The 16,852-nt window shown below is 51.7% G+C and overlaps 1 protein-coding gene across 1 annotated transcript; it reads right to left on the reverse strand.

The window, feature by feature from the left end:
* Nucleotides 1-1,591: 1,591 nt before the first annotated feature.
* Nucleotides 1,592-16,649, reverse strand: SFRP1 (secreted frizzled related protein 1). Its single transcript, XM_021535863.2, has 3 exons — nucleotides 16,057-16,649; nucleotides 10,925-11,002; nucleotides 1,592-5,367 (listed from the first exon to the last, which is right to left on the reverse strand). The coding sequence occupies exons 1-3, from the start codon at nucleotides 16,589-16,591 to the stop codon at nucleotides 5,045-5,047; spliced, it is 936 nt and encodes a 311-aa protein (XP_021391538.1). The 5' UTR covers nucleotides 16,592-16,649; the 3' UTR covers nucleotides 1,592-5,044.
* Between the last annotated feature and the right edge of the window lie 203 nt (nucleotides 16,650-16,852).

The raw sequence follows: 16,852 nt of genomic DNA on the forward strand, positions 1-16,852 counted from the left end.
CTCACTGCTTGTGGCTCTTGGGATCTTGGCAGGCTGTGAGAGGAGCCCGCTGTGCTGCAGCGTGCCCGTGCCCTCACAGTGGCAAGTGGAGACAGATTCATCACTCTGATTTGCCGGGAAGAGACAGAGCCAGGGCTCCCCTGGTGCTGGCGAGCACTGGCAGCCTCTCTGCCAATGGCAGGGGCACAGCAGATCCTGCTCCCGCCACACAGGCAACATTCTCATGGCAGACTGCTGCCCAGGGAAGATTTCAGCCTCTGATGAGAAGTTCTTGAAACAAAGCCCTCATTTGTTTCAAGGCTGTGAGGCCATCCTGACAGGTTGACCCGCACTCCCTCCCTTCCAGGCTCTCCAGGATGGGGCTTTGCTCTGGGAAGCCGTGTGCTGCAGAGCTCCTGACCCTGCATCTGGGTCTGTCTGCAGTGAGATGCTCCCAAGAGCAGAGGAGCCTTCAGTTTGCCCCACTCCCCTTCCAAGGAAGGCATTCAAGCATGGCTTGGACACCTACAGACTGCCCAAAAGGAGAAGCTTATCCAACAAGCTGCACACTCAGAGGCTCAGATGGGATTACTAGGGAAGAAACAGTAATAAAAAAATGTCTGTTCCTTTGGAAAACAGGGGTTTTAAAAGCACTCGCTAAAGACACTGGAAGACACTTTTCCTCTCTAGGTCTGAGGGAGCTCTTTCCCCTTGGTGGTGCCACTGTGGCATGCAGAGCCTGGCTGGGATGGAAAAAAGAACCTCTGCGCCAGGGAACAGCGGTTTCCAAACACAGCTCTGGCCTTGGGGCGGAGGGTGGCTTTAATTATGTGTGTATGTGTGTCCTTTTTAAGGGTCATCCAGCATGATGCAGTGAGAAAGCAGGAGCAGCCTCTGAAACACAGTGAAGCATTTTCTCTGCGAGGTTTCCAGTGTTGGGGCAGGGAAAGAAGAGTTTTGCTGTGGCTTTAGAGAACATTTCAGCTGAGACGTTGCATGCTCACCCAGCAATCCCTCACTGCTGGGCCCATCTGTAGCCACAGGGAGCTCAGGGGTCCATCCCCTGCTTCCCCTGGCCCGCACAGAGTGGTGAGCACAGTCAAGGCAGCTCCATCTGCCCGCAAAGGGAGGAGCTTGTTACTTCCATTCTTACTCAGTTATTTGTGCTATACTCACTGCACACCTGGGTTGCCTGTTTATGGAACACCTGATTAAAGCAGGACCCAGCTCCAGATGGCAGATGTTTAGCTGATGTCCCCAGACCTGCTGGCTGTGAGCCAATGATGAGCCAGCTTCAGCCTGGCACAGCTCCAGTGCATCACCCCCTCATCCTGCACAGCATTCAGAGTTCCACATCAAACACACCAGGTTGGTGTCCTCTCTTATCCAGAACAACAAATCCCCCACAGCTGCTTAGCTGTTCTTCCCAGCAGAGGTCAAAGCAGAACACAGACTGCCAACAATATTAAGAAATCAACTGAGTGATGGAAGATGAATTTTTGTATAGCATGAAAGAAAACTGTTATTTAGTTTGTAACTGAACTACAAACTGGAGGCCAGACAGGTGAAACTCAACAGAAAGAATGCTGGAGCAAAAAAGATAAACATGGATGGGAGGATAAACTGAGTCACAAAAGGATCATATTTTATTTTAGGATTTAAGGTTCATACTTCAGACAAGCCCCGGCTGTAGCAAGCCCAAGTGTCCCAAAGGTGGCACATCACCGTCCCGCAGACACCCCACAGCCCTCAGCAGGGCAAAATGGAGGGTGTCTCCCAGCACAAAGTATGACTGAGCACTTATACACATGCTTGTAACTTAAACCAGAACTCATTATAACAATCAGCATCTGAAATTCTAAAATGTAAAGTGTATCCGTGAACTGCACACACCCATCTCTCTGTTCCGGGAACACTATGCCAGACACATTGTGCCTGATTTAAGGAGACTTTTGTACTTTCTCATTTCAGTAAATATCTGTTTGCTCCACGTGACTCCACACAGGCACAATCCATGATCTTGGGTATTTTCTCCATAGTTTACACTTAGCCCACTTCAGGTTTTAGTAAGCTTTTCTTGTTGGAGAGCAGTATAGGAACTCTAAAGACAGCAAAGGCACCCACATGCAGCAGTTTGACTGCGAGTCTCACTTTTTACATGACCAAAAAATACTTCAGGAGTTGCCAGTTACAAGAAGCCAGTAAAGGAATTGATTCTTTAAATTTTCAGAAAATGCACTGCCTGGCTTCCTGCATCTCTTCAAACTGACCTGATGCTCTCACTTTGTTAATGACCACAGATGAACCAGCAGTGAAATGCAGGGACACATAAAGCGGAGCCAGATTCAGCACAAGCCCTGAACTGCCCCAAATCAGCAATAGTCCAAGGACCAGCTCTGAGCTGGGAAAAGCAGACCCCAAGCAGCAGCTCCACAGCACTGACCTTACCTGGTCTTGTGTTGACAACACCGTTGCAGCCAATGTCTCAGGCCAAGCGCATTGCAGAAAGACCGTGATGCTTACCCCAAGCTCTTAAACCTTCCCCTGCACTAAAGACACAGCTGGGGCTGCAGCACATTCTCATCAATTCCTCACCCATCAGGTGGGTAAAAAATCACTTTGATTAAAACCACCTGCAAGCTGCAGACAGGGCTGGCTGAAGCAGCAGGAGCTTCCCAGGAAGGCACCTGCTCTCCCTGCAACCTGCTACAGCTGCTGCATGCCAGCAGGCATGCAATCACAGAATCATGGAATCAATAAGGCTGGAAAAAACCTCCAAGATCACTGAGTCCAACTGTTGGCTGAACACCACCATATCAACTAAACCAACGTGCCACATCTAGTAATTTCTTGAAGCGTTCTAGGGATGGTGACTCCACCACTTCCCTGGACAGCCTGTTGCAATGCCCTGGGACCACTGACAGCCTCTAAGCCAGGCTCCCCAAGCACACACACAGCCAGTCATGCTGCAGCAGCCCTAAAAGGGTTGGGAAACAGCATCTCTTTATAAAAAGGCAGGTTGGGGGAATCATATTTAATGGATTAATTTGGCAATTTTAGCAGCAGCATTCTCTCTGCCACAGCCAACCAACCCTCTGCCATGTTGTGCTCAGGAAGGTGAGGCAGCGGGGACAGAGGGTCCCCATCCCAGTGGGGCTTTTAGGGGTACTGTGGGCACTCATGGAGAGCCACACTTTCAGCTCATCATGTCCTGACTCCATCCCCCACACGGCTGGATTTGTCAGCCCTCTCCATCATTTCACCTCATCAATCTGTGATGTTAAAGCCCATGGTTTATTTATTTCTTTACTTCACTAATAAAGCACATTATCTACAATGATTAATTTTGCAATAAAGAAACAACACTACTACAAATGGTGGTCTAAGGCAACCTAAGGGGACTCTACAAAGTTCACATCCTAAATCGATCGCTCTGTTAGCTATAAAACATCATTCCTCAGAGTACTTAGCTTGTTAATGTAATTCTTCTACAACCAAGTCCATGGCTCTGCCCCCATGTGGGAAATAAGCACCACTCCCAAGGCAAGGAATAATTAATTTATCAGTTTTGAGGGGGTTTGGTTCAAACCTCAAAAATGAGGATTCATTGTTTCACTTAACTGTGATACAAGATTATCTCAGACATCAGATATTCATTCTCTTAGAGTATTGGTGATGGATGAGAATACTAAATGGAAGTAGGAAGGATAATGAATACAGAGTGGTATGGGTCTATGAAAAAGAGAACCAGTCCAATTTGCAGAATAATGAATTTCAGCTTGGTCGATAAATGTAATCATTTGGGTAAGATATTCTTTGTCTTTCATAAACTATTTGAAATCATACAAACATGACATTTCAATTAGGGTAAAAAAGACATAATGATAGAGAGCCAAGTTGTCATAGATCAAACAGAGAAAACTCCAGACTGATGGGTCCCACAGCAAAGAGGGGAAGGCAGAGACTATACATTCCCTGCAGTGCTCCGCAGGGAAACGTCCTTGGCCTTCTGCACTCTGGTACTTTGCCAGCAGCCTAGAGGAACTATAAAAACATCACTGGTAAAGTGAGGAAGTGACACAAGCTGGAGGAGCCGGCCATGAGTTCTCCCCAGCCAAAGCCCCAGGCAGGCCAGCAACAGAACCTTTGCTCGGGCTTAAAATGGAATGACAGGTCTGGGCACCAGTGGCTCAGACCACCTGTGCACAGAAACTGCCACACCCAGGTGGGGGATCTCAGCTGGACACTTCTGAGACAGGGGCTTGCACAAAGCCAAAGGCACAGGTGAGGCAGAGAGCCCCCTCTGCCCCTGCTCCTCACACCAGCGCACCAACACACTGGGCACAGTGCGGAGACTCAAAGAGTGCAGCACAGCATTGGGCAGAAGGGGCTCAGCTGGCAGAGCAGATGCCATGGCAGGCACCCAGGGAGACATTACAGGAGATGCTGGTAAGGGAGGGCTCCAGCCCAACAAGGCACCACAAGGAATCAGGGTTAAGGCTTAAACTAAGCAGGTTAAGACTATAAAGGGATATTTTTTACAGTAAGGACAATTAGCTATTAGGAATTCTTATCAGGGGTTGTAATGGGTTCTCCACTACTCATTTATTAACTTTGATCATGAAGATAGGATCTCTGTCTAATCAGCCAGCTCTGGTTCATACAGGAATTTAGGGCAATCCTGCAGCCTTGAAGACAGGAGTGACGTGGTCATAAGGGTCCTTTCTGCAAGCATGTAAGCTCTTAACATCACTCACACCCCTCTGCTTGCCCTCTTTACCTGACAGCTGCTATTTCAATGGTTGCACATATCTGTACAATAACAGGTCTTTAGACAATGGAAACGTAAATCGTGTGTGACCTCAGCGACTGCTTGGAGCACATGCAGCGCGTGCCCAGGCAATCAGGCCAAGGATGTGGGAGGGCTGAGATCAGTGAGGAAACTCTGAGAAGCAGATGGAGGAGCTGGAGGGCTGGGCTCCAGCATCCCTGCTGCAGAGCAGCGAGGCCGAGCCGCCCTGCCCAACTGCGCAGGTCCCGACCGGCTCTCCCGCCAGCCGCCACATCACTTGAAAACGGACGGAAACGTCGGGCAGTCGGGTGATTTCATCTTCTTCATAAACTTCTTGAACTCTTTGTTCTTCTTGTCCCACTTGTAGATGGCTGTCAACAGGTACTGGGTCTTCACCTGGCGGCCCATGATGAGGAAGTAGTGGCTGAGGTTGTCCAGCTGATGGCAGGGACAATCTGCCCCATTTTTTAGGAACAGCACTAGCTTCTTCAGGTTCTTCTTCCGTATGGGCCCCAGCTTCAATGCCTTCCTCTTCCGTGGAATGATCATCTTGTCCCCATTCTCCTTCTTCACCTCCTTTATGGTCATCTTAAGAGCTGCAAAACAAGACAGGAGAGGGGAAAACCAAAACTCCTAAGCAGCCTTCACTGGCTCAAAGCCTCTGCTAAGTGAGGCTGAGGGGGCAGCAGTGCCGTGGCCCCAGGACAGCAGCAATGCCTTGTCCCACTGCAGACACACAGTGCCCTGCTCCACTCCCGCCTTCCCTTCCTCCCTACTCTGCTCCTGAATCCTCCTGCTTCATGTATGACACTCATACCCTTGCACCTGAGGTGGAGCTGCCCCATGCCCAGGAGAGCACCAAGGTAATGCAATGACATCTTTGTTCCCATTCCTGAAGCAAAGCACCAGCATTTTCCATCTGAGAGGGGACTTGTTCAGCTGCCAAGCACAAATGTTAACTGAGTAAATTAGGTGGCTTCCCTGCTCTAGAGGCATGGAGAGACTCTTGAAAAGATCATTTAAAAGGTCAATTTGGCTTCTCAAGCATTTGTTTGCAGTCACACCAGCCCCCAGGTGCCTGTGAAACAAGTTTCCAAGCACTGTATGTCCCTTCATCAGAGCTGTGGAGATCATGGCATGCAGTCATGTGTCTCCACCTTCCCTGGGAAAAGGGAAGTTGGTCTGATACAGCTTCCATGAAAAATACTCTCCCCTCTTTGGGTACTGCATTTTCCTGAGGTAATTGCAATACCCCCCACCCTAAAAAAAATAAAAAGGTTTTTTGCCATGACCATGAAGAGGAATTTTGCATACATGGGAAAAATGATGAAAATGTGTTGTATATTAAAACATCATTTCAATGCCATTTGGCTCTGCCTCCTTTTTGGGGAAAAGCACATATAGACTAAAATTGCTAACATATTTTCATCATCTGGGAGTTTACTTCAGAGCTGCAGATAACTAGTGCTCAGAGAGGTGATTGGTTGGCTGCTGTCCTTCCTCATTAGAGTCTCAGGGCACTTGCAGGCAGTCCACAAGAACCTCCAACTCTGGCAGGGAGATGGGTCCTCACAGCACCATTCCTTGAAGCCCTTCTCTGCTGGAACATGCAGCAGTGAACACGTGCTGCTTCCTGGACAGGAGCATGGCTCACTGTTCCAGATGCAGATGGCAGCAGGACAGCACGATGATAATCCCAAGCGGACAGCAGAGACTCAGTATCGCACTCATGCTCCCAGCCACTACCCTGGTAACAGGAGAAATGGTGTTTGTCTGCCCCTATGCCAAAAACATCCCTTAGGGTTGCCAAGAGCCCTGTCATGTTACATTGCTATTGTATAAGAAATTAATCTAGGACTGGAAACCTAAGAGAAATTCTCATTCCATCTGTTTTCCAAATTCAGGAGCTAAAGAAACTCCAGCTTTAAGGAGCTAAAGATGCTGAAGCAGATCAGTTTGCAACAGATCTGGAAAACAAAGTAAGTAGTTTTCAAGAAGCTCTAAGCTGCATGACATCAACTGGGCAGCAGTAGCAGCAACACCTCTCAATGTCAGCCTCACTTCCTTTACTCATGCTGACTGGAGCCCTTGCACTAAGCACAGAGGTGGCCAGGGCAGGAGGGATGGCAAAGCATCACAACATCACAGTAAGAGACTTTGCAAAATGGCTTGTTTGCTTTGCTGAGATCACTGCAAAATTTGATCCTTTTTGCTAGAGGAAGAAAAGTGGAGCTAGTGGAAGTGCTGATCTACTCCAGGTATCATATACCACAGAAGACAAAGAAGGCCTGATAATCCTGTGCTGTGGGAGCTCGCAGATACTCCCTTCCCTGCACACAGCAGTTTGTGAGCCAGCAATACAGGTTCATGGGAGCTGCCCAGGGGAACCATAAATCCAGATGTAAACCAAAACCTCATCCAGACCTTGCTCCTGCAGAGCAGCACACAGAGCCAAGATGGGATAATGGCAAGGGGGATGAAGGAGGAGGCTGACCAGGAGTGCAAATAGTTCGTGTCAGGCTCTGTTCTTCCCAGCAGCAACGTCCTCACAAGCAGCAAGAGCCTGCAGTGCTGCCCAGGTAAACACAGCCTGGCTCATGGACCACCAAGCTTCATCTGCCTTTGTCGCTGCAGGCTGAGCAGTCACACAAGCATGATGATCTCTGCTCAGTCCTCATTCCTCTGCCGTGACCTGGCTCCCCAGATTCCTCTTGTTCACTTAATTGGTCCACATTCCCTAAGTTCCAACCCACATTCCAGGTGAGATTCCCAGGCATGAAAGCAGGCCAGACACACAGCTTTGGCATGAACACCAGAAAAGTCGTGCCCGAGGATACATTCATTCCAGTGCTTATCCCACTCTAAGAGCTCACCACCACGCAGTGGGAGGCAGCCTCCAACTTCTGGCTTTCCTAGAACATGGCATTTGGTGTGGGGACGTGGTGCTGCAGCAGCCTGCCTGGCATCTCCCCAGTGAGGGGAATGCTGCCACAGCAGGCACAAGGCTTGAGTGGGATGCTTTGAATCTTGGCTCCAGGACCCAGCTGAGCTGCCAAAGCAAACAGCTTCCTCACTGGGAACCTTGGCTTTTCCACTGCCCCATGCCACACCAAATCTGTCTCAGCACCAAGTGGGCCAGAATTGCCCCTGAGATTCCAGGACACATTTGCTCAGATAGATTTAATCTTCAGCTGTGGCTGCCAGGCAGAAGCTGACCCCAGGAGAGTTATCCACAGCAGGAGCACGTGCCACCTTTCCAGTCCAGCAGCTGCACTGTGGCAACTGCTGCAGCATCAGCTGTGGCACTGGTGGTAGCACCAGCCCCTGCCACTCTGAAGCTACAGCAGCCTAAGAGGGCTGCAGGATCAACATGCCACCCACAAGCCCTTCTTACCAACTACTTTCATGGGACACACACGTTCCAGCACAACCTTCTCCAAGGACAGCACTGTACCGGGCTAGTCACCAGCTGAGAGCAGAAGCCCCTGTGCCCTGCTCACAAGCTACTAGCATGCACCACTCGTGTTCCCCACCATCACCTCCACCCCTCTTTTCCAGCACAGGACTAGGATGCTGTCTCTGCTGTTCTCCTGCCTGCATGGGCAGGGGCCCCACTCCAGCAGCTCATGTGCAGCAAAAGGAAGGGAGAGAGAAGGGAAAGCTTCACTGTTCCTACAGCCTCATTTTTCCTTCCTTTAGAAATCACTGAGAAGGAAGAAACCTGCCAGAAGACACATTAGGGCTGTAACAGGAGAAGGCTGCAGGCAAGGACCTGTCAGTCACAGAGAAAAAATAAACAGCATGTATTGATTGTTCTGCAGTCCCCAGTGCCACAGAGCCCGTTCAGCAGGATCCCCTCAGACCCCAGAGAAAGGGTAGAAACAATAAATAAAATCACTAAGAGAAACAGAGCGTGGAATGAACTCCTGGAGTAAGAAACAAGCACTGGCTGCAGCCCAGGGCAGCTAGGGGAGGCAGCTGTGGGGGCACTGGAGGCCGATCTCAAGCTTCCATCGCTGCCTCAGCACACCAGCACTACATGAAAATCTGCACCACAATTACCCCCATGTACCTGATCCAGCCCCCTGTGTTGCTCTGTGCTCAAGCCAGGGTTCTGGCACCCCTCACTGACATCCACCCCAAAGCTGTCTTATTCTCAGAGGAACGAACAGCCAAGCTGCCTCAAAGCAGCATCCTAGAGTCCACGTCCATCCTTGCTCAAAGGTGAGCCCAGAGTTCTGCTGGACCATGAAGCTGGCAGTCTCCCTCTGACCCCCAGGATCTTGTCCAAGATCCTCCCCTGCTTTGTCTTTACAGTTTGTGTTCACAGCTCACTGCAGCTCTTTTCCTGCACTGTACTCTAGGCTGACACCCAGGGCTGCTGCACAGCCACTTCCTAACTGGCACAGCCACACATCTGTGGTGGGCAAAGTGGTTGCCACCTCTTTTCTGTACCAAGCTACTGGGATGTAAGAGAAAACCTGCAATAATGACACAGCAGGAATCAGTGCAAGTCCTACCAACAGCTGCCCCATGCAGTACATGATAGTTTAAACATTTATTGTACATGTCTGGCTTTGATGAGGATCTGTAGCCTGTCAGCTGCCAGTGTTTACCTTGGTGGACATGCATGAGAAAACTCAGTCTGAAGGTTTAGGAGTTTATAATAGTGCCAGATAAACAGCTTTCCTTGAGAAATCACCCCATGACAGTAACCCCTCAAGACTAAACAAAGATCCAAGGGCCATATACTGTGCTTTAATAAAACTTCCTGAAGCCGATGCTCCTCCACTGAGAGTCCTTCTCACCTCTACATTGCCTTCCCTCACAGGGCACAGGTGGGACCTGCATTGCATCCTGCTCCGTGTTCCTGCTTCCCAGCTGGCTACAGATAGACCCCATCTGCCAGGAAATAATTCCATCCTTTGGACACTGTCCCACTGTCTTTCCCAGTAGCAACTTAACACTGTGGGCAGGTCACTGTCCCAAGCTGCTCTGCTGAGGCAGGGAATTCCACTGGTTTGGCCTCTGCTCCCTGTTGTAGAACTGTCCCAGTGCACGGGAGGATATTTAGAGCAGAAGCTGATGACAAGCATGCAGTTGAGTTTGTATTTCCCTTCCCAGCACTCGTTTACCAGCAGGCCACCCCCTTGGCTCACTCCTTGCACACCTCTGGCACAGGGACAGGTATTGCAGTGACCCACCAGCACTGGATCCCCTGCTGCCACTGGCCAATGCCTCTCACTCCTTCTCTGGGATGAAGGCCCCCCAGTCCCTGGACTGGGGCAATGCCTCTGCATCACTGCAAGCCCAGGCAGGAAGCTCCCATCCAAACCAGGTGTGCTGATCCCAGAGGCTGTTTCTCCCTCCCCACCATCTCTCCCCTATATGTGTGATGAGGTAGGTAAGCTCTGATTCAGCTCCCATGGCCTGCCCAGAACAGAGCTCTGAGCACTCAGCACCTCCCACTCCCCAGGCAGGCCAAGCACTGAATGTCTGCTTCCATTCCCCAGCCAAGCCAGAAGTATGCACATTCCTGAAAAACTATTACATGGGTGTTCCTGTTGATGCTTTTCCCTGTTAGAAAATAGTCTGCACTGAACTTAAGACTTCTGGCATACCAAATCTGCAGGACAGTTGAGAATTCATTTCCAGCAGAAAGGGTAACACACCAGCATGCAGAGCAGGTTTGAGTTTGCATAAGCACGCTCCAGTACAGGGCACATTCAAGTGCTAATCCTCCAGGAATGCACACCTTGTTCAATATGCCTTTAATAATCTTCCGGGAAAGTTACATGCGCCAGCAAGGATGTCAAAACCAGTTAATTCTGGGTTTGATCTGAGAAAGCTAATATATTTCCTTGTGATAATATTTTTTTCTAAACGAGGTTCAGTTTACTATTGATTGTCTCACTCTCTCACTCATTTAGGACAAGGCCTTCAAGTAGCTTTGCATTTTTTAACAAAGTCCACCTCTGCATACCCACACTGACATCTAGAGGCACACGTGCCTGGCCTTGGGGACAGATCACAGCACCACCACTGGCAGGGAATCGTGGCAGTTCCAATCGTGGCAGTTCCAATCTAGCCACACAGGAGTCATGCTGCCCATGACCAGCTGGGAAGCCTCCCCCCTAGAGTGCTCCTTCTTACCAAACTCGCTGGCACACAGGTGTTCCACAATGGCCTCTGACTTCATCTCATTGTCACAAGGGGGACACACAGTCGTTCCTGGCAAGAGAAAAGAAGTGAAGACAGTTGAGAGGTGGCAAGAAGCCAGCAGAAGTAGCACCGCAGAGCCAGACTGCCCATGCTGTCAGATCTGGATCACCCTTGAGGGGGATCCATGCCCACGCACCCTGCCACAAGCTCCTAGAAGTGTGGGACAACACTCTATTGGGTGCAAGGAACCATCCACTGGCTTACAGGGTAGCGCTGGCCATAGGCAGCCTGCTGCCAGCCCCACTCCAATGCTGTCAGTGGCCCCAAGGCCAGGCACAGGCAGCTGCTAAGAGCAAAAGGACAGCACTGGCAAAGAAAGGCATTCTCAGGGCCAGGCACTCAGCTGAGGGAAGATGCTTGCCAAGGAGCATGGCCCATAGCCTGCTGACATTCCCTCCCCACTGCATGCCAAGGCAGGCACACAATGCCAGAACCCCAGCACAGCAGGAGGATGCTGCCCAGAGATGGCTTAAGTGTTAAGGTGCTACCCTGGTGTCAGGCAAAGGGCTCCAGGACTGGGACAGCCCAGTTCAGTTGAGTGCTCCCCTCAGTCCTGGGGACCATGCCACAGACTGCCCAGGCAGTGCTCAGGAAGCCCCTCGCTACCTTCACTTCTGCCCTGTCCCAGAGCCTCACTGGTTGGGGGTGGACCAGCAGAGCTCTTGTGGATGCTGCCACCACCAAGAGTGGTCATCCTCTCTTTTGTTTTGAGCCTGAGGCAGCCTCATGGCTCCAGCAGAGCAAAGCCACCTCTGTTTCTCAGTTGCTGGCAGTGGCTGACATCTGCCTCCTGGGAAATGCCAGCCCAGGGGACTTCACTGGGATCTATCCTGGGAGGAAATCTCACTTCACCCAGAGAATAAGAATCTGTTTCCAGGTCTCCATCTGCAGTTGGAGCAGACCACCCAGCAGCACAGACATAGACTTGAGCTACTGGCAGATGAATTTATTGAGCTGGGAGATGCTGCTTGTTCCTGGTCCAGCAAGACGAAGGGCTCTTCCCACACAAAGGAGTTATTCTCAGGGACAACTCTGCAGCAAAACATCTGCCACTCCCTGCAGGTAAACAGAGCACTCATGGCCATTCAGCCCTCAGCCAGGCCAGCAAACCCGCAGCATTGCTGGACTGAAAAAGCAGAGAGGTGTCTCAGAAACAGGGGTGCAGAGCCAGCACAGCTGGCGAGGGAGGCACAGCCACAACCATAGTGTCGTGTCTCCTCAGCCACACATACCCCACGGGGATTCAGGCCAGACATTTGTTTTCCATGGCTTGTTCTTTCTCTGTCACCACCGACGAATCTTTTCTGTGCCAAATGCTAATTCCTGGGGACATGCACCATGACTTTATTAATCACATATGCATAGCAACCGGCCTTCTGCTCTCTCCTATGTGCAAGTCACAAGTCAGCCTTCACAGCACCAACACCCACATCCATAGTCCCACACTCTGTACCTCTGAGAGCTGTCCATTACCTGGGTAACCTCTTCTTCCAGAGCCCTAACATGAAACTGCCACTGTCACCATCTCACTCAGAGTGACACAGGCAGAAGCCAGCCTTTGGAGATATGATGACATCCACAGTCAGCATATTTCTTCCCAGGCTGCACATTTAATGTGCTCATAACAAGGGAGAGAGGGTACTCATAGGAAGGTGACACAGACCCAGCCCTCCATCTGCTGCACAGTCAGGAGTTCATCACTGTGCTGGGAACCACTGTCAGGAGCAAGCAGGCTACCTGCCATGCCAAGCACTTCAATCTGCCTCAGCAGCTGAAGTGCACATAAGGAGGCTGGCCAAGACTATACCAGCCAGACAAACATAAAAGCCACCACTGCTTCCCTCTATGAGCTATCCAGGCAACCAATTAAAATGGAAGAAAAAAGCAAACAAAAATGGAAAATAAGACTCATTGTTCTCTGATGCACATACAGGCTTTGCTCTAGTTATGTTCCAGCAGCCCCTGAACAGGCTGTAATACACCCAAGGTGGCCAAGACCCCTGCCTTGCTGCACCAGGGCCAACAGCAATCCTGTAGGCTGGACCTGGGAGCCCCTGGGTAGCCTCTTCCACAGGCAGCAGCTTCACTTATGCACAAGCTCCCTGCCCTAATCAATAACCTTGATCAGGTTGCTCAGAGTCCCACCAAACCTGACCATGAATGTTTCCAAGGATGGGGCATCCACCATGTTTCTAGATAATCTGTGCCACCGTTTTACAACCCTCACTGCAAAAAACTTCCTCCTTATATCCAGTCTAAATCAATCAATCCTCCAGTCCTGCCTCCTGCAGCCCTTTCACAGCACAACAGGACTACTGGAGACACTGTCCTCTGTCAATGAAAAGAAATATTGTCCTCTGCTGTGGATCACCACATCACACTACATTCAGGAACACAGATGCTTGGGGCCCAGCCAGCTTATGCACAGCTCTGTGCCCCAGGAAAACTGCTGTTCTGTGGAGTCACAGAAGCTCTCCCATCCTTCCTGAGGCACTGCAGCAGACATCTCCAGCCCACCTTTGGGGCCCACTGCAGATTGGCTGGGGCCCATCTGCTGTAGCTGACGGCTCAACTCCAAGCACAATCTCAGCCAGCCTCCAGCTCACTTGTTCCCCGCTGACCATTTTCCAATGCTTGACTGTAGAGCCAGCTTACTCCAGGGGCAAGAGAAGGAATGTGTAATGCTATATTAATCTGCAACTCCCCTGATGCATCCTGTGGGCCTGCAGGCTTTACTGCCTGTGCTTAAGGAGAAAGGAATTCAGCAGGTCAGCTCTTTGAGAGGCAGAAACAAATTCCAATTTCAAGGTGTTAATGGGGAAAAATACTGAAAGGGTTTGTTCTTATTAGTATCAAGAGAAAAGGGGGAACACTGCTTGGTTCTGACCCTCTTTGAATCAACAGGAAACACCCCTGTGCCCAAGAGCAAAGGGACTCCAGGAGTTGGTGCTGACAGAAAACACAGACAAACCATAGACAGGGTGCACATAGCAGAACCCAGGCACACAAGTACCCAGGCAGCACAGGGACAAGGACTGAGCTGCAGATCACCATGACTTGACATCTGCAGGAGGTGGCAATACGAGAGCTGAAGCAATGGGTGCCTTATGGGCCACTAATAAAGCCTCTGTGGCATGCAGGACATCCAGCAGTGCTGGCTCACATCACACCAGTGGTTGCAATTAACTTGGAGTTTGCTTTTTTTCACTCCAAACTGTTTGAAGCACAGCAAGAAAGCAGTAATGCCCCACCCCACTGCTGCCTTCAAGACAGGTCCAAAAGGTGAAGAGAAAGTTGTTAAACTACTCAGTGGAAAACCTGTCAGATGCTGCTCACTTACAAGACTGTTCCCAGGTCTTGGCTCATTAATGCCTGTAAAATGAATGACCTGCACACAGCTCAGATTATTTCAGACCCTGGAAGGGGCAGCTCAGACCCAGCTGTCCCAGGAGCATACTTGGCTGCAAGTCCTTGGGGAAATAAAAGCAACCTTTGTACCTGCAACATGGAACATGGCTGTGGTGTTGACCAAGGGTCCAGGTTCACATAAGACATATTAATTTAGAGCATTCCTGGAAAACAACGAGGTTTCTCCAGTAGTCACATGAGGAATGGCAAGCCATGACAAGGAAGCCAGTATGGCTGTGCTGGCATCACTGAGTAGGGAGAGGTTGGTCTGTGACAAGGAGATCAGCCAGAGCCCAGCTCCCCAGTTCCCCCCTGGCACTGGAACAAACTTCACATTCTACCTGCCTCTGGATGCCATTGAGCTGTGACATGGGCTCCTGTGTACAGCTCCTCTGTGTACTGAGCTTGGGTGTCCCCCTGTGCCTGCCATCCCACAGTCCCTGTGCCACTGCTGTGCACTGCCCTCCGCACACCCTGCACAGCTCCTACAGACATCCCATGCTGTCACCCCTCTGCTGCAGGATGCACTCCACTCCTATCCTGTATCAGAAGAGCTCTCTGAAGTATGCGTCCTTTCAAGATGGGCAGGATGACATTGCACAGTCCTCCTCGGCTGGCTTACTTCTCCCAGTCAAGCACCAATACAGATTTTGTTTGTACAAAAGCTGCAGAGGTACAGGTAACTGCAAAGGGCAGACGAGCTCTGACACAGCACAGAAGCCACGGAAACCATTCAGCCCCATCCCCGCCCGTGCCCGAGCTTCTCCGGAGCGCCGGCAGTATGCTCCCGTGGAATCAGGAGTGACAATTCCCTTTAATGACGGTCTGCTACCCAAAAAGCACTGCACTCTCTTACAGCCCTCTCCCATCTCTCTCTACAAACATTCCTCCTGTCAGCCTTTCACAGCGCTCCAATAGCAAACACCAGTAACACCAGAATATTTATTTATTTTCAAGTTTGCAGCAACAAGCCAATCTCACTGCAACTTGAACAAGCCAGTCTGCCACCACAGAAATGTGCTGCGTGCAATGGAAACAAACACGAACCACGTTCACTTTCCCTAGTGGTTTTTGGGCAGGTTCCTTGCTCCCTCTCTAGCCCACAGCCCACCCGAAGCCAGGGCTGGATCTCCACTGCATGCCCAGCCACCAGCTGCCCAGCCTCTTGCCCTAGGAGTGCACTGGACGTGGAGGATCCTGCCAGGACTGCTGTCACTGTTGGCTCCAGTCAGCCAGCACTTTCTGCAGTGAATACCACACACCCTCCTGCTGCCCAGAGCAGCCCTGCAGGAGTCTGGCTCTGGAGCAGAACCAGGACAGTGCAGTATCTGAGGATGCAGGGTCACACTTTGGTCCATCAGGGCTGGAGCCCAGCCCCAGCGCCTGTGCAGGAATCAGAACAGGCACAACCCCACCATGTTCCCAATGCTTTGGGATAGGGATGAGGAGCTGGCAGGGCATCCTACCTTCTTTGTGACAGGAGGGCACAGAGAGTGGTCAGAGGCTAGAGGAGGGCTGCTGCCAAGAGTTCAGGTGAGCCTCCTCCTGCCACAAGAACTCCTTCAGTCCCGTGTGGCCCCTCCTGGGCCAACACCTGCCCTGTCAGCTCAGAGAGGAGTGCCAGGAGCAAGGCTGCAGCACGAGCCATGCCTTACCTTTGGGCCTCGAGACCTCGGTGGCATTGGGAGCTGTCATAGCAATGCAGACGTCATCCTGGGGAAACTGGTCACACTTGAGCATCTCTGGCCAGAAGAAGCCAAAGAACTGCATGACAGGCTCACAGGAGTCACGCACAGCCTCGCAGAGCCAGCGGCAGGGGTAGACCGGGCGATCCAGGCAGACGGGGGCAAAGAGGGAGCAGAGGAAGACCTGGGTACCCATATGGCAATTCTTGTTGAGAAGTGGCACCCAGCTGCTCGCCTGGTGCTTCACCTCAGCCATGGTCTCGTGGTCCAGCAGGTTGGGCAGCACCATCTTGTCGTAGCCCACGCTGTGGCAAAGCCGCAGGTCAGCAGGGATGGCCACGCACTGGTGGGGTTTGGCGTAGAAGCGCCCGCCGGGGTAAGGGCCCAGGTCTGACTGATAGCTGACATAGTCGTACTCGCTGGCCACGCCGCAGGCCAGTAGCCCGGCGGCCACCGACACCAAGGCACGCAGGGTGGCCCCACCGGGCCCCCTCACGCAGCCCATCGCGGCGACCCGCCGACGGTGGCCCCGACAGCACCGCACGCCGCTCCCCGCCGGGCGCCCGCTGCCGGCGGCCGCCCCCGGGGACTCTCCTCGCACCCCCGCTGGCGACCCCGCCGCTGCCCCCAGCCACTCCCCTCGTCCGCTGCCCACAGAGCCCCGCCGGCCGGCCGCCCTCCTCCCGCCGCCCCGGCCCCGGCCCCGGCCCGGCCCCGCTCTGGCCGCGGTCCGGCCGCGCCGCGGGTTTGTGAGCCCGCGGCAGCC

This window comes from Lonchura striata, chromosome 32 (assembly GCF_046129695.1).
Source record: "Lonchura striata isolate bLonStr1 chromosome 32, bLonStr1.mat, whole genome shotgun sequence".
In the NCBI taxonomy this organism is placed as follows: Eukaryota; Metazoa; Chordata; class Aves; order Passeriformes; family Estrildidae; genus Lonchura; species Lonchura striata.